Source organism: Ornithodoros turicata, unplaced genomic scaffold (genome assembly GCF_037126465.1).
Source record: "Ornithodoros turicata isolate Travis unplaced genomic scaffold, ASM3712646v1 Chromosome31, whole genome shotgun sequence".
In the NCBI taxonomy this organism is placed as follows: domain Eukaryota; kingdom Metazoa; phylum Arthropoda; class Arachnida; order Ixodida; family Argasidae; genus Ornithodoros; species Ornithodoros turicata.
Genome location: NW_026999355.1, coordinates 651,654 through 673,907, shown reverse-complemented (window position 1 = coordinate 673,907; position 22,254 = coordinate 651,654). Strand labels below are relative to the sequence as shown.

At 42.4% G+C, this 22,254-nt stretch overlaps 1 protein-coding gene across 1 annotated transcript; it reads right to left on the bottom strand.

Annotated features, from left to right (window-relative positions):
* Positions 1-1,529: 1,529 nt before the first annotated feature.
* Positions 1,530-21,438, bottom strand: LOC135373754 (inactive hydroxysteroid dehydrogenase-like protein 1). Its single transcript, XM_064606842.1, has 8 exons — positions 21,121-21,438; positions 20,113-20,235; positions 19,162-19,272; positions 19,034-19,092; positions 16,263-16,342; positions 5,359-5,440; positions 3,110-3,337; positions 1,530-2,039 (listed from the first exon to the last, which is right to left on the bottom strand). Exons 1-8 carry the CDS (start codon positions 21,353-21,355, stop codon positions 1,941-1,943), a joined length of 1,017 nt encoding a protein of 338 aa, XP_064462912.1. The 5' UTR covers positions 21,356-21,438; the 3' UTR covers positions 1,530-1,940.
* Positions 21,439-22,254: the final 816 nt, after the last annotated feature.

Sequence of the window (22,254 nt, the reverse complement as noted above, 5' to 3'; positions counted from 1 at the left end):
GCAGTCATTGTGAACTTATGGCACAATGTTGGGATCCTTCCACCTGGTATGTGTGACTAGAGTGATGACCTTTGGGAAGATATTCCCCTTGCAAGACAACAAAGGCGCTTACGAGATACTGGAGCAATGCGACCCTGAAACGGATGCTGAGCAGCTCCTCGACGTTGACAAAGAAGCCAAAATAGAGGAAGACCCTAATGACTAAGCCATTGTGGCAGAGAGGGGAAAGCCAGAATCAGACGACGAGTGTACAAGTTGTTCGAGCTGCCCTGCTGACAATTTGGTTAGTGCCAAGACCACCATCACACCTGCCATGGCTTGCGGGGTGCTGCAAACGACATTTAAATCTTTTTACGACCAGTGCCACACGCTCCACATTGCTGAGGTATTATCTATTCTGAATTGCACATTATACATGGGAACAAACCCTAGTTACTGCTTTCCTTCCTCAAGAAATCTGTTATTCTTGTCGGATATTGGATAATATGGACAACTCTCTTTATAGACCGCTTTTCCAGGGACAAAATGTCATGCCATATTAACGCGACCACGTCCTTACCACGCGTACCGAAATTTTGTAGTTTGCTGTTTATTGTGCTGGAGCACAACCAGAACTCAGGGTGCATTGGAAGCTGTGGACGGTTTGTTGGTATAAAAGTTGAAGCAATTAGTACACTCGACCCTAGGTTTGTGAAAGATGATGTTTCTAAGCAAATCATTCATAAATCAAAGTTTGGAATGACAGGAAGAGTGTGAAAGTGCTAGAGCAATAGGAAATGCATAGTGATATGAGATCACATTTATTTTCCAAAATACTTTGTAATATTTCATCATTGTTCCTGCTGTGTCTATCTTGCTCAAGGGAGACTTTAGTAATCTAAAGCTTGACATGTCATTCCTGTTCTCACAGTTATTGAACATTTAGGAACAACTTTTAATGACAAACTTTTGTGCAGAATCTGATGGAGTGCAAATTCTTTACTGAAGCTCACCGCTTGAACTCTATTGTGACTAGCTCCTTCATGAACTTGACGTTTTTATATCTTCTCTCATGATGTATTTTGCACCTTCGACATGCAACACTTTCAAAGTTCGGCTCTGAAGCTGCTTACCCCTTCGTGCCCCTTTCAGTGATCCTTTTTCTTCTTCTGCTGGGACACAGAATGCTCTATGTTTATGCTTTGTTGACCTCTATGTATTGACCTGGATAACTATACTTACCCCGTCCACAAATCGAGGTAAAAAAAGTGTGTGACCTTCAAGGTTCGTCCCTGAAGGACATATTCATTGTTCAGAAATCAAAGGCTCGTAAACCACGAGGGGAAAACACGGGGAAGTGTCACGTCCCAAGGGGGGGCCTTTTGTAAAGCGAGTGTTGACTGTATAGATGAAGCACTAAGACGAAGATACAATGCAAAGGGAGTAACGCAAGGGAACCGCGCAAGCAAAGATTTCCTCACTGCGACTTCTACGACCTTTTACCCCAACCGTGTACCAGTTTTATATGCATCATTCAGAGAAAGCACGTGTCAGTATGGTATACATTTATTAAATACAATTATTAAATACAGCACACGTCTGTCGCTTCTCAAATACAGTGCTTTGTTGCACTGTTCCAACCATAAAACATGGTTCTCGGGTACGGTGCAATAAATATAGAACAATGGGGGGGAAAGAACAAGTAAAAAAAAAAAATGCCTGCTGCCTGTAAATACACTTTCACCTCATTGTAATATTGCAACAGCACGAGTGCTGCTGCTTGAGAGTTGAGCAAGTGGAAATACCTGTAGTACAGGTACTGCTAAAGACAGCCCGACACCACATTGGAAGTCACGCAATCCAAAGCTGAATCTTTCTTTTTCTGTCCATTAACTGGATGCCTTAAACAGGGACGGGTTGTGACCCACCACAAGTACAAAAGAATGCAGCGAGGAGAAATGTCAGTGAGACTTTGGCTTCGGAGTGTTGTCAATGACCTTGAACATCATCCACGAAGTAAGGTTCCACGCCCACTGGGGAACATGTTCATACATCCAGTACTGCGAGGGAGAAAGGGGACATTACCTTTACATTAGGGTATTTCACTCGTGTTAAGAACAAGTTCAGTTGCATAATGCAATTAAATGCCCCAATAATCATGAAAATAAAGTGCTGCTGTTAAGTTACAAACTGGTATCTATGACTGTGTTGATTTGACTGCATTTATTGCAATAGGTGTCCCTTTTAAGCCTTCCCGCAGTTCTGCATGATTCGTTGTCGACGTTCATTCATGTTTGTGTCCATTGACATGGATTGTACTTCTATATGCAAAATATTTTACAAATGCAGGTTATTTCAATCAAAATACAATCAAGTAACAATGCCTTTACTGGTTTGTTTTCTATGTTTCCAAATTACGTGCTCCACACTTTGTGTCTTTGTGAACACACAAAAATAATGATTTCGGTTGAGGTAACACACGTGTGGTAATACATGGCATCGGGAATAAATCTGTGTCCAACTTAGGATGGGGTCTGCCATTATACAGTCACCAATGGATCTTTCGGACTTCTAGGAGCCACGAAATTAGTCCGGGCCTGCTTGCAGGAAAGTTCTGCTAGGATCCTAACCATGAGGCATTTCTTTTGTCACAGCTTTGGCAGTGCATTTTGCTGATAGGAAAGTTTACGTCAGTAGCACGTGACACAAGCACTAGCAAGGCTGCGATAAAGGACTGCTGAAGCGTCAAACGACAACGTCGTGCTAGCGCTCGATCGTCGTCCACTAAACACGTGTGTCACAGTAACGTCATCAATATTCTCACTTGAAGTTCAGGCAGACATTTCAGTATTCCCGAAACTCATAGTCTGACACATCGTCTAACATACTGAAAGGTTTTCTTGAAACACGTCTGATGCAGAGCGTTTGGAGCTTCGATTTTGGTGGGGTCGAACGCAAATCTGCTCTGCTCAGCCCTCTGCATGCTGCAGGGGAGCGCTGCTTTAGGGGAGAAAACTGCGAACTTCGGAGCAAGTTATGAACGGCACACCAGGCAGGACTTATCGAAAGTCAACTGGCTGTTACGCGCACGTAAAATATGATATTTCGCAGCTAGTAAGGCGAGGCTTACCTGGAGACCATGAGACCAGAACCCAGTGGTGCGCTTGGAGACACCTATCGTGTGCAGTGAGCTTCGCACAAACGTTTCTGCATCGGGTACCACAATGCTTGGCGTGCTTAGGAAATTGCTGAAGCGAACTAGTTTTGTGGAGATATAGGACGGTATGAGGCTCTGCACAATGATTCCCTTGTCCTTGTACTCGTAGTCTAGGGCCATGGAGAACCAGTCGACAAACACCTGTGAGATATAATGCGTGCCTCAGCATAAACATGTACTGTGGCTGTCACTCCTTCAAGTAGCTCTACCCTCTGCTTCAAAGGAGAACTGAATGGCCTCTGCTAGAATTTTTTTTTTTTTTTGTGTGTGTGTGTTTGGCTGCAGAATGTTGCAACGAAAGAATTTAGCTGGGGGACGTCAACCATGTCATGGCCTGAAGAAACACCACTCCATGAGCTGACACAGACCTCCTTCGGGACAAAGTCATCATCCAACTGGAGCTTTCAGAAAACTACACTGTTTTAGCACAAAAGTTTTCTGGGTCTTTCCACTGGGATGCGTCACAGGCAACAAACAGGACTGCCATGGAGAAGACGTACTTCAGCAGTCATGGGACACAACACTCTTTTGGTATGTCCCACGGGAACAGACCATATGACAGAAGTATGAGATTGACAAAGCCACTGCTGGCACACAAGATTCCCATTGCTTTGGGCCTTTTTCTGCATGTCCAGTAAAGGCTTGCGCGACTACACTATCATCCCACGCAAAGCTCTACAATGTCGGAGCAACACAACACCAAACGTTTCGGCGGAGAGTGGGTCCTTTGTTCATCCCAGGGTTGTGGACTCTCTTTGAAAGTGTAACACGGTTTTCGGAGTTCACAAATTAAGATATTAAAAACAGTTTTGCATTATCAGGTATTATGCACCTGTTGAAAAAGCAGCAAGAAATTGTCATTCCTAAAAAGCAACAAAAAGTACCCTTTCTAATTTTTATGCCTCAATAGGCAAGGCTCATCTTCACTTTAGCACTCGCACGGCAACCATCACATCTGCTTTCTTTTTTTTCTCTTTGGCTGTAATACAATTAATTTATCAGGTTCTGCAACCACTTCACGGTCAATTTAAACTTTCCCTTTGCAGCCCTAAAAATAGCTTTGTGCATCTGGCACGTAACCAACTGCCAAGTTTCAGGTTGTATGCAGGCAGTGAGTTATGGTATGGCAGTCACTTATGGCAAATTCGGGTGGTCATAAGGGTGGCAAGGGCCTGCATTGGCCCGCACATTGAAGTTCACGAACTACCGCGACGCCCTTAGTGTGACCCAAGCAACTAAAGCCGCTAGATTCGTGGCAATCATGTCCAGGTGGCAATGGTCACGTGATCCGGCGCGGGAACCAGACTAGCAATTGTCAAGCGCTAGGCCGTGTGGCCACGAAACCAACACCCAAATTCGTCATTAAAACGTGGATTTTTAAGTCTATGCTGCAGTACAAAAGAGATGTCACAGTGAGAGTTTTTCATCACACATAAATGAGGTACCCTTATGAGTGTCACGATGGTCACTGATGTTAGCCGTACCTTAAAATATGTTTTCTGTGAAGCAGCTATTGAAGGCACCCCACACTGAAGACAATCACAGACCTTAAAGATCCCCAACACGAGAGTGGCTCAAAATTTGGCAAAAAATACTGTTGAGCCTTCAAATAGCATGGTCTGGAAGCATTCCGTAACATCAGACTTGATGGTGCACCAGATTTAATGACAGTTATTACCGTATTTACTCACATATTGGACGCACTCTTGTGTTGAATGCATCCCAACTTGAACGCCATAATGCTGGTATTTTTTTGTTCCCCGCACATTAAACGCACCCCAGATTGTCTCAAGCAGCGCCAGCCAGTCAGCATATCGCGCTTGCGCGGTCGCTCGTGTCATGCAGTCAACAATGGAGCGACTGGCTCCTGAGTCATGAACAATGAATGTGACGGACATCGATGAGTATTTCATCGACGCTTCATGGAATGGAAGACCATTTGATGTGGGAGAATCGTAAAGTTTGATTCCGGGGAGATAGCCGCGGATACCTTGGAATAAAACGGGAGTTAAGTATAATATAAGTAAGTACAATAAAGCAATTTTTTTTTTGTAAAAAACGTGTCTTATATGTGAGTAAATACAGTATAAATAATTCAAAAATCAATAATGAAATCAAGCTTCTAATGCATGAGAAAGGCAAATATTTAGAAAAGATGGTACCTTGGATGCAGAGTAGACCGCCATGAGCGGAAGTGGGTAGAAGGCGGATATGGACGACACGTTTACCACAATGCCTTTTTTCCTGTTAGGAGAAGAGAAATTATGATGCACTTTATCTTCCAAATAAAGGCCTTTTGTTACAGAGGTAAAGATAAACTACAGTTGTTTCATTACATTTCATTACACAATACGTACTGTGCTATAATTTTTGAAAATATCAACGGCCAAAAGACTCTACAATATGAATAACATAGGCCAAAAAGGTAGCTAGTATCAGATACTGCAGTCTAAGATTTGAGCTGGGTCCATACCTGTGTACTATTTATCCAGTACCAGAATAATGGGCAAAGACATTCCTTGCGATCAGTGAAGCAGAAGAAATGTGCCATATGAGCATGAGTGAAAATATGCGCTTATCTCATCATCAAATTAAAATTGTAAAATTTTCCTCGTCGTAAGTCTTTTGAGAAGGCTTTGTGTATCACTACATAGGAGATCTGGTACGGTTCCAGGAGGCATTCCTTCATCCCATCAAATGTACTTTCCGATGAGTTCAGAGTAAGATTTATACGAAAAATAGTTCACAAGCGCAAAAATCCAAGCTTGTTGGTTGTAGTTCATGATAAAAGGGGCAAAAACTCCTTTACTGCGATCAGTGCTGTGTGCTGTGGTTGTCCCTTTTAAGGACTGCACGGTATGGTTTTTACCGCTTTTATCATGAAAATGAGTTCTGTGTCAAATATTTATCACAAGTAATTCAGATGGAAGCCACAAAACTTGCTGTGTATGATTTATCGTATCTCAAAACATTCCCCAATTGCCATTATCTTGATGGAGCACTCTTGTGACATCCACGTGATCGCAGCCCCAGATTGGGCTCACATCACCAAAAAGCATAAAATGGTTTTCTTTTCGATCTAAGGTGCTATAATCAAGCAGAGCCGTTCTGAAACATCTTGCCTCCTCTTCTTATACAACGTTACCAATGGTTCTTATAATGCTACTTTCCAAATGAACTCCAAATATGGCACAACTGCAGCAGCCACAGGGTAATATACTTACAATCTTTAAATAACAAAGAATCTGTATGCATACTCCATTTTCCAGTTTTTCTGGAATTATTTTTCTGTAAGTTCAACGGTGTTTATCAGCATCTATTCTGTTTTGGACAGTCGGATCTTTTGAGCAATAATAGACTAGAAAATAAGTAGAGTAAAGTAGTGGTTAAAAATATCCACTGGCATATTTTGGCACACAGCACCCGCTTTCACTAACCCCACCGATGACTACGCTGGGTAATTTTTCTGGGGTCCTTTTCACTGGTCAGTGAGGGTCAGCGCCCTGTCCCTATGCCGCCAAAACCAGTTTTGCCAGTTGCCCCAGAGAACTGGGGTTAGAAGAAGCGGCCAAATCATGACCGAGCCAGAAGCAATGCATTTTCAAAAGCCCGAACAGCCGAGTAGCAGACAACATTTCTCTCGACCAATCAGTGAGCATGGCCCCTGTAGCGTCAATGCAAAGTCCCAAGCAGATCACAGGCTGCTACTGCTCTCCACCGCCATTGCACACGGTCATGTTTTGCGGCGTACTTTAAATTCAATTTCTGCGATAATTATGACTCTATGGGATTAATTACGACTATCCTTGACTTTGCTGACCAAGAGCGAGGGAGGCTCCGCCCCCAAATGGCGCGCCAATAGCAGGACTCGGGAGGCGGAGCGCTGCGGCCTCTGCTCTTGTCTAATAGATGGCGCATCGGTAGCGCTCGGCTCGGGATATGTGAGCCGCTGTCGTCTGCTTCTTCCGGTAGAGCTACGACCTTGAAGCCTCTGCTCTCGCGTAAGAGATGGCGCAACATTGGCGCTCGGTAAGGGCACGTGTGGTCACCATAACTTTGAGCCTCGACCTTGAAACTGGCCGGTAACCTAAATTCCGATGACGCGGCGATAGCGATGCGTAGTTTTATCGATTATGCTTCATGGATATGTCATTACATTGCCAAATTTGTGGCCAGTTCGACATTTCGCTCCGCTCTTTTGCGTAAACATTGTCTCAGCTCATGAAAAATGAAAGAAATATTTGTTCTACTCCTCGCACTGAAATAAATCATTTAAAATAATTGTACTGTGTGTTTCTTTTTGTAAGTAGTTACACAAGTATGTAAAAAGGACAGAAATGTTGCTGCTTGTTCTACTCCTCGCACTGAAATAAATAATTTAAAATAATTGAACCTCTGTATGCAATAAGGGGATAAGTCGAAAAATCCCAAAATGAGAAAAGGGGCCTGATATGATTGTCCGTCCCATTGACACACATGCATTTCCCATTTTCTTACCATGCTGTAGCGGGCCAACAAATCGCAATAAGGTCCTAAGTTTTCATTGGCAGGTGCATACTGGTATGTAGATGTCATTGCAACAAAAATAGTAAAAAGAGGATAAGTCGACTTATCCTCACACTGAACTAAATCCTTTTAAATAATTATACGCTGTATATCCTAAGCTACGTACGCTAAGTATATCCTTTTAAATAATTATATACCTTTTCTTTTTTCCCTTTTTGTAAGTAGTTACCGAAGAAAATAATTGTACTGTGTGTGTGTGTTTCGTTTTTGTAAGTACAGGGGTACGTAAAAAGGAAAGAAATTTTGCTGATTGTTCTACTTTATGCACTGAAATAAATCATTTGAAATAATTGTACTCTGTGTGTCTTTCGTTTTGTAAGTAATTATGGAAGAAACTGTTTCGTTTTTGTAAGGGATTCCGGGATCGAACGTCGTTTGGTCGAAAGCTGTCGCGGAACATATTTCCTGCAGATATGTTGGAAAAACGCAGCAAACCACATGTCTCACGTTAGCGTAGGCGTAGGAAAAAGTTGTCCCAGTTTGCGGAGCATTTTACCAAATGAAATGTTTGGGCGTACTTCTAGCAATACGCTGAGACAGTATCAGCCACGAGGACATGAGAGTGGAGCTAAACGTCTAATTTTACTTTCAAAGCTCCTGCAAACGCAGTTTCAGCAAATGCAAATAAACAGCGAAAAAAAAAGGCACATCATCGGATAGCCTTCTGGATGCAAAAAAAGTGGATTAGGATGACGAATGTGTTTATGGGCGAGCGGATGACACAGAGTGAAATATTCCTTGGGATAACAGCATTTAGAACTGAAGCTTTCTTTTGTTGTTTTCTTCTTTTTGTTTCATCAATGCTCCAAGCGAACGAATAAAATAATCGATCGAACGACTGCTGCCGTCTCGATCAAACGGTGTTTGATCAAATGCCTTTCGACCAAACCAAGTTCGATCAAATGTCCCGGAACCCTTACAAAAAGGAAACACACACACAGTGTACAATTATTTTCTTCCATAACTACTGACAAAAAGAAAAAAAAAAGACACACACACAGTACAATTATTTTCTTCCGTAACTACTTACAAAAAGGGAAAAAAAGAAACAGAGTATAATTATTTGAAAGGATTTAGTTCAGTGTGAGGAGTAGAACAAGCAGCAACATTTCTTTCCTTTTTACATACTTCCGTAACTACGTACTTACAAAAAGAAAGAAAAAGACACAGAAACAGTACAATTGTAAATTATTTATTTCAGTGCGAGGAGTAGAACAAGCAGCAACATTTCTTTCCCTTTTACACATTCTGCGCTGTCTCTTCTCGAGGAAGGTTGTGCTGCAACATGCCTCCCTCGTCTGACACGTGTGCATTCTGCTCCCAGGCCTTTATCGGCCGTCAGCAAAAACTTGTTTGCTCTGGCCCATGCGGGCAACGTTTTCACTGTAAGTGCTTGAACATTACTCCTGTTGAATATGACATGTACTGGGTGGACGATGCCTGCATCTTCAAATGCAAATCCTGCACAAAACGTGCAAATGCGGACGACTCTGTGATTCCCTCAAGCCCTGCTACTGGCGCTTCCATCATCGCGAGTGGTCTTCTTTCCGCCCAAGGTAACGCTGAACAGCTAATGGCCCTGTTGGTGCAGAAAGTCGATGCTCTCCATACGGAAGTGTCTGAACTGAAAGATGAAAAAATTCAGCTCCTGGACCTTGTACGAAGCTTGGACAAAGATGTAAGCTTTCTCCAAATTGAGCTCGCGAAGCAGAGAGCCGATTTCAACCAGAAGCTAGGTTCCTTGCGCTATGCATATGCCACATCTGTGAACTCCCCTGCAAGTTATTCTTCGCTTGTTAAGAATATTCCTGCTCGTCTTCCCACCGTTCCTTCGACCGAAAGTTTGCCTTCTTCGCGTGTCGCGAAGAACGCCGCTGCTCCCGGCCCTTCACAAAACCAGGTCCATCAAGGCATGGCCTCGTCGACAACTACTTTGTCTTCAACCGCCCCTACAAGAGACACTACCGACGAACAAAGTGAAGATGCTGGTTTTACTACCGTCAGATATAGGTGAAAACAACGTCTTCCCGCTTCCACCGGGACTGCTTCTTCGTCTGCTCTTCGACTAGCTACTCGGCCAGCCCCTACCCGTGCACTCTTCGTGTCAAGGCTCCACCCGGACACCACTGAGGATGACGTCTCACAAGTCGTAAGAGAAGTCCTTCGGGATAAACCGCTTCGTTGTGTTAAGCTAGCCACTCGACATGACTCTTACGCATCTTTCTGTGTGGTGACAGACGTACTAAGCTTCACAGATATCAACTGTGCCAACGTGTGGCCTGAAGGATGTTTATACCGCGTGTTCATGGGGAAGATTCCCAATGCATCGGCTAACTCTGATCCTGAAATACCGCCTCTGTAGCCTCACCTAATTTCAAAATGGTGTGCCCACTTACCATTTACAATTACCAAAATGTGCGTGGTCTTAGAACAAAGTCTGCTGAATTTTTAACCAATGTAATTTCACTTGAGTATGATGTGATCTGCCTAACGGAGACATGGCTCAACAGTTCCTTTCACAGCAGTGAATATTTCCCTTGCGAATACACTGTTTTTCGATGTGACCGCGATTACGAAAATTCTGGGGCTCGCTTTGGTGGCGGTGTGCTAACTGCCGTTCGTTCTTCTCTTGTTGCTCATCAACGGTTTGACTTGGCAACTCAACATGAAGCCGTCTGGGTAGAAATAACCCTTGGTCCTAACGCCCCCCTCATTATAGGTAACTGTTACATTCCACCTAAATGCGACCTACCCTACTTCACTTCCTTTTTGGAGACAATAGGGAGTGTTCCCCACCTTTTTAGTCATCTGTTTCAGCTGTACGGTGATTTCAACATTCCTAACATCGACTGGGGGCTCCTTGATATCTCTCGCGCCTCTGGTCTGACGAGATCTAAGGCATCTTTCCTTTTTAATTTTATCAGTTTCCACGGTCTCCTGCAGCTTAATCAACTAAGAAATTCTGCTGACAACACGCTGGACCTGGTGTTATCTAATTTCACACCCGATATCTTTCAGGGTGTCGAAGTCCCGCTCGTTCCCTCTGATAAGTTTCACCCACCTTTCTACCTTACTTTTCCAGTCACTACCTTATCTTCACGACATACCAATCAACGTCTTGTCTCTCCGCGGTACGATTATCCCCGTGGTGACTACCTTGCGCTGTACAATTGCCTCTGCTCTACAGATTGGCGCCCTGTGATAGAATGCGCCAACGTTGATAATGCTGCTGCACTTTTTACTAATGTTGTGCAGTCCGCTATAGGACAGTTTGTTCCAAAGAAACATTTTCACTCGCCTAAGTATCCTCCCTGGTTCTCCCATGAACTTAAAGGACTACTAAGGAAAAAGCTGCACTTTCATCGAAAGTACGTGCGGACTAAACGCGACGACTGGTATCTAAAATTCAAAGAAACACGTAAGCTCGTCAAAACTATCTACAAAAGGGACCGAAAAACACATGAGGACTTCGTCCAAGCATCTCTATCTGCTAACCCAAAGGAATTCTGGAGGTTTGTTAAGGATAGAACAACCTCTCATGCTGGTGACATTATGCTGAAACACAATGACGATTTTGTCTCGGCGCCTTTGGCAGTTGCGAACTTGTTTTCCCGATTTCTTTTCTTCTGCCTTCTCTAAATCTGCCCCCACAATCACTGCTCAAGCCTCTCCATCTAATCTTAGCCTCTCGAGCATTGTTATTGATGAACAGGAGGTTGCTCGTGCCATCTCTTCATTAAAATCAACCTTGTCCTCTGGCATAGATAATGTCCCTAATTTCATTGTCAAGGGTTGTGCCAATGTCCTCGTGCCTGTGCTGACTTCCCTTTTTAACCGCTCCTTACAAAGCGCTCAGTTCCCTGAGGTCTGGAAAAAATCTCTCATAGTTCCTATACACAAAGGTGGTTCACGAGTTGAAGTCTCAAACTAGAGGCCCATATCCTTGTTACCCTGTTTCTCGAAAGTATTTGAAAAGGTTATGTTTTCGCAACTATCTTTCTACTGTAAACATTTTCTTACATTTACACAACATGGCTTCCTACCTGGCAGATCTGTGGAAACCAATCTTGTTACATATATGAATTTTCTAGCGCATCATGTTGGTAAAAGCATGCAAGTAGATTCTGTTTATTTCGATATATCGAAAGCGTTCGATTCTGTGAGTCATCAATTACTTGTTGATAAATTATCCATCTATGGATTTTCATCAAACTTATGCAACTGGTTCACTTCTTATTTAAGTAACCGCAACAACGTTGTTATTTACAAAGGTACCCAATCCCGTTCATACTTGATGACCTCCGGTGTTCCTCAAGGCTCTATCCTTGGGCCATTACTGTTTAATGTTTTTGTCAATGACCTTTCCACTTGTGTGCAACACAGTAACATTCTTCAATACGCTGATGACCTCAAGTTGTTTTGTTGTATTAATCATGCTGACGAATGTTTGGATTTACAAAAAGACATCACTCGTGTACAGTCTTGGTTTACACGGAACATGTTGAAACTCAACGCTCTTAAATCTCATGTAATCACTTTCACTCGGAAATCTACCCCCATCCACTTTACTTACTCTATGGCGTCAACCACCATTAATCGTGTTAACTGTATAAGAGATTTGGGCATCACTTTTGATAGTAATCTTTCTTTCCAAACGCACATTACGTATATCACAAATCTTGCATTCTCTAAACTAGGTGTCATCTCGAGACTTACAAAAAACTTCTCGCACCCCCTATGCTTCTTTCGCTTATTTTTTTCCACGGTTCTCCCTCTCATCGAGTTTTCCTTGGTTGTATGGAACTGTTTAAACAAATCTCTCACATCTGATGTTGAAAAAGTCCAAAGACGATTTATTGCTATTTACCACGACCGATACATTGGTAAAACTATGTATTATAACTACGACCACATTCTTGAAAAACTTAACCTACCCACCTTAGCTCATCGAAGGACATTGCGCGACTGTCATTTCCTTTTCAAGCTTGTGCACGGCATCATTGACTGCCCTGATCTGTTATCTTCGGTGTCTGTTCATCTACCATTGCGTAACTTGCGATCCCAACCTGTTTTTCATGAAAATATGGCCCATTACTGTGCACCTATACCTCGCTTGCAGCGCACCATGAATACTCTCTGCCAGAATTATGATATTGACATCTTTTTTTTCTCATTCTCATCATTTAAATCTTCTCTTCCTAACAGCAACGCGAGAACTGTTTAACCCTCAACATTTCATTATTTGCTGTTTGTTGTTTTATGTTTTGTATTGTGTTCCCTGTGTCCTGGTGCACCATCCGTTAGACCCCACGGTCGTTGATGGGTACCCTCAAAAATAAATAAATAAATAAATAAATAAATAAATACTTGCGTAACTACTTACAACAACAAAAAAGAGACACACAGTACAATTATTTTAAATGATTTATTTCAATGCGAGGAGTAAAACAAAAGCAGCAACATTTCTTTCCTTTTTCATGAGCTGAGGCAATGTTCACGCATAAGAGCGGAGCGAAACGTCGAACTGGCCAAAAAATTTGGTAATGTAATGACACGTCCATGAAGCATAATCGTCAAAACTACGCAGTATGCTTGCGTAACTACTTACAAAAAGAAAAAAAAAACGTGAAAAGAAACACACAGTACAATTGAACCTCTGTATATAACAAGGGGATAAGTCGACTTATCCTCTTTTTACTATTGTTGTTGCATGACATCTACATACCAGTATGCACCTGCCAATGAAAACTTAGGACCTTATTGCGATTTGTTGGCCCGCTACAGCATGGTAAAAAAACGGGAAATGCATGTGTGTGAATGGGACGGACAATCATATCAGGCCCCTTTTCTCATTTTCGGATTTTTCGACTTATCCCCTTATTTATATTATTTATATATTTATTTATAAATATTATTTATTTCAGTGCGAGGAGTAGAACAAGCAGCAACATTTCTGTCCTTTTTACATACTTGCGTAACTTTAATGCATAATTTTAAATGATTTATTTCAGTGCGAAGAGTAGAACAAATATTTCTTTCATTTTTCATGAGCTGAGACAATGTTTACGCAAAAGAGCGGAGCGAAACGTCGAACTGGCCACAAATTTGGCAATGTAATGACATATCCATGAAGCATAATCGTCAAAACTACGCATCGCTATCGCCGCGTCATCGGAATTTAGGTTACCGGCCAGTTTCAAGGTCGAGGCTCAAAGTTATGGTGACCACACGTGCCCTTACCGAGCGCCAATGTTGCGCCATCTCTTACGCGAGAGCAGAGGCTTCAAGGTCGTAGCTCTACCGGAAGAAGCAGACGACAGCGGCTCACATATCCCGAGCCGAGCGCTACCGATGCGCCATCTATTAGACAAGAGCAGAGGCCGCAGCGCTCCGCCTCCCGAGTCCTCCTATTGGCGCGCCACTTGGAGGCGGAGCCTCCCTCGCTCTTGGTCAGCAAAGTCAAGGATAGTCTTAATTAATTGGTGCATTTTACTGGCCTGCTTAGCAGAAAACAGAGTGTTAAAAATGACTTCTGTGCTACTTCAGTGGGCTGATTTATGAGGTTACCGACAAACATGAGCCCACATACTGCACGAATTTAAGTTCCCGTGAACTGCTTCTCAACTAAACCCGGCACCAAAACGCGAAAATATGTTCTTCGCAAAATCAGGGACTTTTGCGCAGTATTTGAAAAATGAAAAAAAAAAAAGATGGAAACCCTAGTCATACATTTCAAGGAAGCTTTCAGGAAACTGAAATTCAAAGTACAGCAGTATGACTGCATTCTGCAACTTCACAGTACAATTCGTATCGTACAGTTGATACAATGAAACTACGATGTGATTTTCCAGGGCCTCTAATGTGTTTACAAGCAGTGTCACTACCCTCACGGAAGTACTGTGCCTTTTTCCTCCGTCAATTCGCACGTCTGCTTCCCATGCAATACAAAATGATACTTTTGCTGTCCAAAGTGAAGTACTTCAGGTGACTGGTTTTCACTCTCTGGTCAGGTGCCTGGCCACATATTTCGTCTCAACAGCATTTAGATATCATATGCCAGCACATCTTTTCATTTCATTTCCTTGGGCATGCATGCATCTCGACCCTCAATGCACCACCCTACATTTCCCACGTGCTTCCAGTGTCAATCATCTCTGGCATGTGTTCATGTCAGTGATGGCCAGTAATTAACTACATGTAGTTAAACTACCTGATTGTAGTTAAAAAGTAGTTATTAAACTACTTGCAGAAATGTAGTGGCAACTACTAGTTAAACTACTATTTGAAGTAGTTAACTACAGTAGTTAGGTTACTGAAGGCGCCAACTACTTCCGATTTTGCCTCAAGCTTTACGGCATGATTGTGCTTCCGACTTTTATCTTGAGCTACTTGTTTGGTGAGAATGGAGGTGCAGAGCAATTGTGTCGTGCATGTATACTAAATCTTCTTTTAATGCTTGTCTAGTGAAGCCTCATTTGCTATGAAATAATTCTGCAACTTAGTTTATCGCGTAGGCACAGAAAGAATCCCGCTGCAAGCTTTGTATTTGAGGATCGTAGCAATGGCTTGAGCCAAAGCTTATTATTGCTCGTACTTCATGTTTAGCTGTCCAAGAACACTACAAGGGATTGGTGTTGGTGGACAACGTTAAGTAGTTATAGATGTAGTTAAACTACATTGCAGCAGTTAAAAAAGTAGTTTTAACTACTCCCCTGAAAAGTAGTTGAACTACTAGTTAAACTACTCAATCACAAAGTAGTTAGTAGTTATAGTTAAACTACTGTAGAAGTAGTTAGTGGCCATCACTGGTTCATGTAATATAGAATGCCTTGGCAGAATGCAAGATTTCCAAATGTCAACACTTGGACATTACACCTCCCCAAATTAGTCATATTACATCATACCTGCTTTTTGCCCACAGTGTCTTAGTGTTCATTATTCCCTAACTTCGCCTCCTTCATCAGGAACTCTTCTTGTTACTTTATGTACTTGCAACCTGCATTAAACCAGACCTTCAGGTATTTATGCCTCATAGGATTCAAGTTTATTTTGTGTTTGATGTTTAGTGTTGTACGTACCCAGATTTCTCACTACAGAATCCCAATTTTGCCACAGACATCTCCTAATGCCCATGACACCCTCCTGATTCCAGTTTCGGTCGTTATATCACACATTAAGCTTACATACACCAAAATGCATTATGTCATGGTACTTCCTGCTGATATCCTAATATATCATTTTTCTTTAGGAAGATATATCTTTAATGATTTGATGTCTCCCTTGCAACCTCTTTTTCAGGTATTTTATGCCGAACCTCATGATATCTAAGACCTTTGAAGAATGGTCACAGATAGTTGTTTCCTGCTCCAGTCTCGAGCATCATGCTTTGCAGAATGACCCTAAACGATATTATTCCATGGCGCTACTTTTTTTCTGCGCATCTCCATGAATGGCAGTGGTGTTGAACTCTATTTAGCTACATAAAATAAAGCATTCTTACCTCTGCACCATTTGTGGAAGAATAAGATATGTCATCATCATCACAGCCATCATGTTGATGTTAACACTTTCCACCAATTTCTGCGAGAAATGAAGTGTTGTTTATTTTAACAGCACAAAGCACCTTTGCAAGTTCATAATTCGCAATGTAAATCAAACAAATGATGTGCGTCAGCAGCCGTGCACACTGAAACGACTATTTCTTGAACTTGCACCCATCGGCACACACTTGTTTGAAACACCTCATTTTCCTATCCGTAACATCCATCCTGAAAATTAGCAGAATTTGAAAAATGCCTGGAATGTAATGTGCATCTATGCATAATGCGCGCCAAAAAGGCAAGAATGCTGGCACTAATAGTCAACAGAAAATGTAACCTCTACATTGCCACTAGTGTCCACGGTAATGAAAACATGTGCACTGACTCTGAGTTGACATCATATTCACATATGACAGTCATGGACGCAGTGTTTACGCGACTTTTAATCAGACTGTGATATGACAGAGTAAGGGCCTGTTCTCGCATGCAGCACTTTGCTTCAGAGAGCTGGAAAGCAAGCACTGTTTTCTGCCCTGCAGAAGCAGAGCATTCTGCTTTGCAAGTGAGAACACTAAGACAGTAAGCAGCATTTGGTTTCCAGCGCAGTTTTCCAGCACTATGAAGCAAAGCGCTATATGTGAGAACAGGCCCAAAGTGTAGTAACAAAATTTGGTCTGGCTAATTGTCTACCATCATTTTCCACAATTTCCGTGAACATGGCACTCATATGGAATAGGTAAGCGGTTAGACAAAGGTGTGAGACTGGAGGTTGCATGACATCTTCTAAGGAACTGCTGCGTCTAATGTGTGTTGCCCCTTCGGGACACCTTTTGCAATGTATAATTGGCATTTAACTTTTCCGGATTAAACCCGATTCCGCCCGATTGTTCCCTCCCGAATCAGTCTCGAACCTATTTGGGTTAAACCCGATTTCTCCCCAAATACTATTCATATATTACGTTGTACCATGTGTCACATACATCATTCAGTAGCAATCTGTGTGCACATCCGATGAAAATATTATCTGAATGCAACAACAAACTATGTGAAGCACATTTAATGTTGCATCATGTGGTGTCTGACTACAAATTGCAAGGAATTCATGTTTGATCAAGATGTGCACCTCAAACTATGGATCGCTCGCTAGTCAGAAAAAAATAAATAAATAACCAGATAACACCAGATCGTAACAATAGCACCCGATTCCCCCCACCCTCCCCCTGTATCCAGGAAAGACATTTAACCTGGAAAAGTCAGACCCTGTGTATGATGCACATGCACACACCAGAAAACACAGTAGACACTTTTTGTTGGTGTCAGCATCACATTGGCATCAGACTTGTACGTAACGGGTAACGGGTAATTGCGTTACTAGTAATCAATTACTTTTTTGAGTAATTTGTAACGTAATCGATTATTTTTGGGGCCCAGTAATTTGTTGAGTAATTCAATTACAATTTTCAGTAATCAATTACCAAGTAATCAATTACTTGGAAACTAAAGAACCCACATTGTTCGGGACGACGCACACACACATATATGGGATGATTCACCGCCGCGAGAAGACAAAACCAACTGCCCTCTGCAAGTTCGGTGCAAGGCAGCTGTCTTATCTCTAGGACAACAATTACTTACTCGAGTTGCCGCAGTGTTCCGCACGTGTAGTGTATTTTTGAGTCCACTGCCCTCTCCCCATTCATGTGTACTACCTATCCGTAACCCGGCCTGTATGCAGTAAGTTGGACTCTAGGTTGTACCGTGAACCTGATGAGTCATTTGTGGGAGTTCCAGTTGGGACTCTTTTCACAGAACTCTCAAAACTCTCAACCTCTCGACACATTTTTCACAGCTTCGCAGCAGTTTCAACGCTTCGTTTTTGCTCAGTTTCCTTCTTCTTTTTTTTGTGGATATCTTTTTTTCTATATCTTTTCTCTATCTTTTTTTTAATATCGTTTTCTCAGATATCAATTACTTTTTTTTAGTAACGTGTACAAGTCTGATTGGCATCATGTGCTAAACAATACTGTATCTATGTTGCGAAATAAGAATGCGGTCAAGCCCTTAAAGGAGCACTGAAATGTTCCTCCTCTCTTTTTTTCTTGCCTGCCACTTTTCTACACACTATTCAACACCGCATCATGGCAGGCCTTACTCCAAGCCCGTCAACATCATAACCAATCATTGGACGTCAAGTTCAAAACGAGTCCTCCAATTCAACTTAAACACTATATCACAGGCTCTCACTCAACATCAGCTTCAACATCACATACCTAATTTTTTCACGATGTGATGGCCATCACGAGTGAATTTACCAACCTACGCCTCTAGCGTGAGAGAGAGATCTTTGATCTGCACACCGCTGATCTGGCTTACTTCAACTCTTTCCAGGATCTCGTAAGATAGTGGGTGACACTTAAAGGTCTCACTGCATCAGGCAAATTTTTCATGAAGGTTTTGTAGACTGAATTGTGCAATGAGATAACTCTGTTCAAAATATTTTGCATGGCTGCTTGTGATCGTCGCCACTTAATTGATCAACTGTGCAGAGTTTTGAGCAACCCTAAATCTCATTTCACTGCTCTCTTAAGGAAGAAAACAAACTGCGAGAACAAAATTCATTGCAGGCTACAATGACAACCTGCCCACCAGAATGTCAAATATCCTACATGTCATTTCACTGCTCCTTTGAACTGCTTCCAGAAGCGAGAAGTTATCGATATTGAAGGATTACCTGCTCGGGAACATTGAGAAACAAGCTCGGCGAGTCGTACATCACTCCTGCATTGTTCACTGAAAGATATGTAACATGTGCATCTCGGGTTCACATGTTGACACAAGCTGGTGCGACAAGTAGCTTACCGAGGATACCAATCTCTTTCCCCTGAAGCTGCCTTCCGATATCGTTATAGATCTCACGGCCTTTGCTGAGGTCTGCTTGAATTACGCAGGTTCGTACGCGAAACTCGTCTTCTGCAGGCACACAGAGAGGAGTAAAAAATGGTGAAGTAAGTAAGGTGAACACATAGCTGAACTACATGGCGAGGAAAAAAACGAGCTTGGGCAACAACAACAAAAAAAAAAAAGACGACACACAGATGTGGCAGACGCGAAAGAGATGCTGATTAATCAATATCAATTCATTGCTGGCACTTCAGTTGCAAATATGAAAAAAGGGGGGAATTGGACGAGATTAAACAATAAAAATGCACAACCCCAAATAAACTCGTGCATAATGCAGGTAAAAATAAAGAAGGGGATACTGCTATGGGGAACGTTTTGCACGAGTGTTTATCTACCGGGAGGTATTAAAGGAGACAGTATTATTATTGTTGTCTAAAACCAACTATGGCACAAAGGTCTACATCCCAAATTTTTCATGGTGAATCTACCCATGTAGACAACACAGTGCATGCACGAGTTTGGGCAACGAAAAGACAAAGCCGTCTCTCTACGGTTCACCGCCCTGTTGCCCAAGCTAGACTTTCCTCATCATGAACCACATTGAATGCCTTGGAGTGGCAAAAAGTCACTGTTGGCCTTTCAGTTGTTAACTTGCCTATCTAATAAGCTATGCTTGTTTAATAACAAATACCAAAACTATGGCAAAACCAGACTCTTTACGCAGACTTCCTGGACTTCTCTCTCAATACCAAAGCCAACAGCTCCTTTTCCTTATTCAGCAGACGCTGACAACTAATCATCGTCCTTCACTCAAAGCCACTTCCTCGACTGTCTCTGTGCCTACGCTATTAGAAACTCCTTGATGCAATGCTTTGAGCAATTCGATTGAGCACATAAACAGGACCTGACCAAGTTCCTGAGCGGTGGTCTTGAGTTTGTCCATGTTACGGCTAACGAGGATGATGTTGAGGCCCCTCCTGGCCAGCTCTCGTGCATACTGCTTTCCAATGCCGTCAGTGCCTCCAGTCACGACTGCATGTTTATGAAGGAAACGAACAATGTCCCATCTATCAGAAATATCCACACTCAGAGAAAACTAAAAGTATCATAACACACCAAAATATTACTACCAATATTACTGCGTTACTTGTTGAGACAGTAATACTTTGGAAAGCGATCTACCTAACCGTAACGCCATGCAAGCTTGAAATGTCAAATATGCCACAAGACATTCCTTGCTTTGACCAAACAGGCCAGCAGTACTCGAAGATTCAATTTTTGAGAAAGTATTATTAAAGCCAAATAGCCAGTAACGAATCTACTGTTTCACATAACAGGCACTGTAAATTGTGAAATAAATGTTGTGCATGCCCTGGGCTTTTCCAAAAAGTTATCTATTCCTTGTATTACGATAATGTATTATAACACACTGTTTCATAAGTATTATAATGTGTTTTGAGCAGTACTATTATTAGTATTATAATTAAAAAAATAGCACTACTACCCACATAAACATGAAACTTGCACAGAGAACGAACCTAAACTAGACATGCACCTTACTTTATTATGCAGTGATTTATCCAGACCCTCCCTACAACCCCCTAACTTTTTCACCTGTGTACCCCCTACAGGGGGTGCCCATTGCGATTTCAGCTTTAGACACTTGTCGGTAATGATATGTTAAGCTGTAATGACGTAACTATAATAATGACCCCCTCCCCAATTTTTTCCTAACACCCCTCCGTGCGTTGGATTCTGGATAAACCACTGTTATGATGTGCCACGGCTTCTTCGACTTTCTGCACCGTTAATATACCGGTAGAGACGTTCTTGCGCAACTGCGCTCACCAGCAAATAGCGCTACATAACATGCTCGGCCTTTTGACAGAGAAGAAGAAGCAGGTCAAGTTCACTCACCGGCCCACTCTCCGTACTTCCTGAAGTCCTGCCAGCGTAAATGGGACAGGATGTGTACACGAATGCCCTCCAGCAGTTTGAGGCCCACAACTGCGGCTGTTTTACCGACGTAAAACAATCCAATAATTGCCAAAATACTTTCGCATCGTTTCAGTGTTATAATCACTTCTTGGATGAGGAACAACCCCTGGTCCACGGCTGCCATTTTCAGTTTGTTGTAGGCCGATTGCGTCATCACAACAATACAAGCTATTGACCTTTCCGCGTGCGCACTGCAAACCACCACGACGACGGATAGTGGAGAGCACAGACAGACGAGTGACAGACTTCCTACTTGCGCACAAAACCGCCGGTGGGAGGAGCCGATAAACAGCCAATGAAACCAGAAGTAGAGAGCAAGTAAGCCAATGAACGTTTAGAATCCGTGGCGCAGCCATGTTGGTGCGACCAGGAAGTCTACTTGCGGTAGCATGCGCGAATTTAGCGCGCCGAGATAGGAGTTCCGAGTGAATTGAACGATGGATTGGAATTGAATAATAAAATGATCAGTTTTAATGTCCGATTTGCGAAATTTGTTTGTTGTGCAGACGCTTGCACGCTTCCACATCCAAGAAGTCAAACGACATGTTTTCTGGAAACACGTCCGTGTATTACGCAGATTCCACAAAGTACGTCTTCAAGCATGGAGCCTTGGAGAGTGGAGGTGAAAAGTTCAAGGTGGAGGAAAGGCGGTTCAATTGTGCGTCTGACTGGTAACAGCTCGCTTTACACCTGCAAGAAAACTGCTCCTGTCTTGCAGATTTTGCGAAAAGAAATACAAAGCAATGATCAGATGAGAAAGAAAAGAATTGCAAAAAAAATGAGTATGATTGCGTTGCGGGATGACGCACGCACAATTTAAACGCACGGTGTCTAAACGCTCATTTAAATGCAACTGTGTGGTTCCTGCAACACAAAAGGACAAAGGCTCGTTATCTTTTTTTTTTTTTTGTATTGTGTTCTGTTTTTATATATGTAGATATATATATATCCCATGTCGGCACCGCGAAGCAACTGTGGCCATATGCGGCATGCGGACCGATGGAGAGAGGGCAGCAGGACGAAATGGGGACAGGGGAGTATTGTGTTCTATCT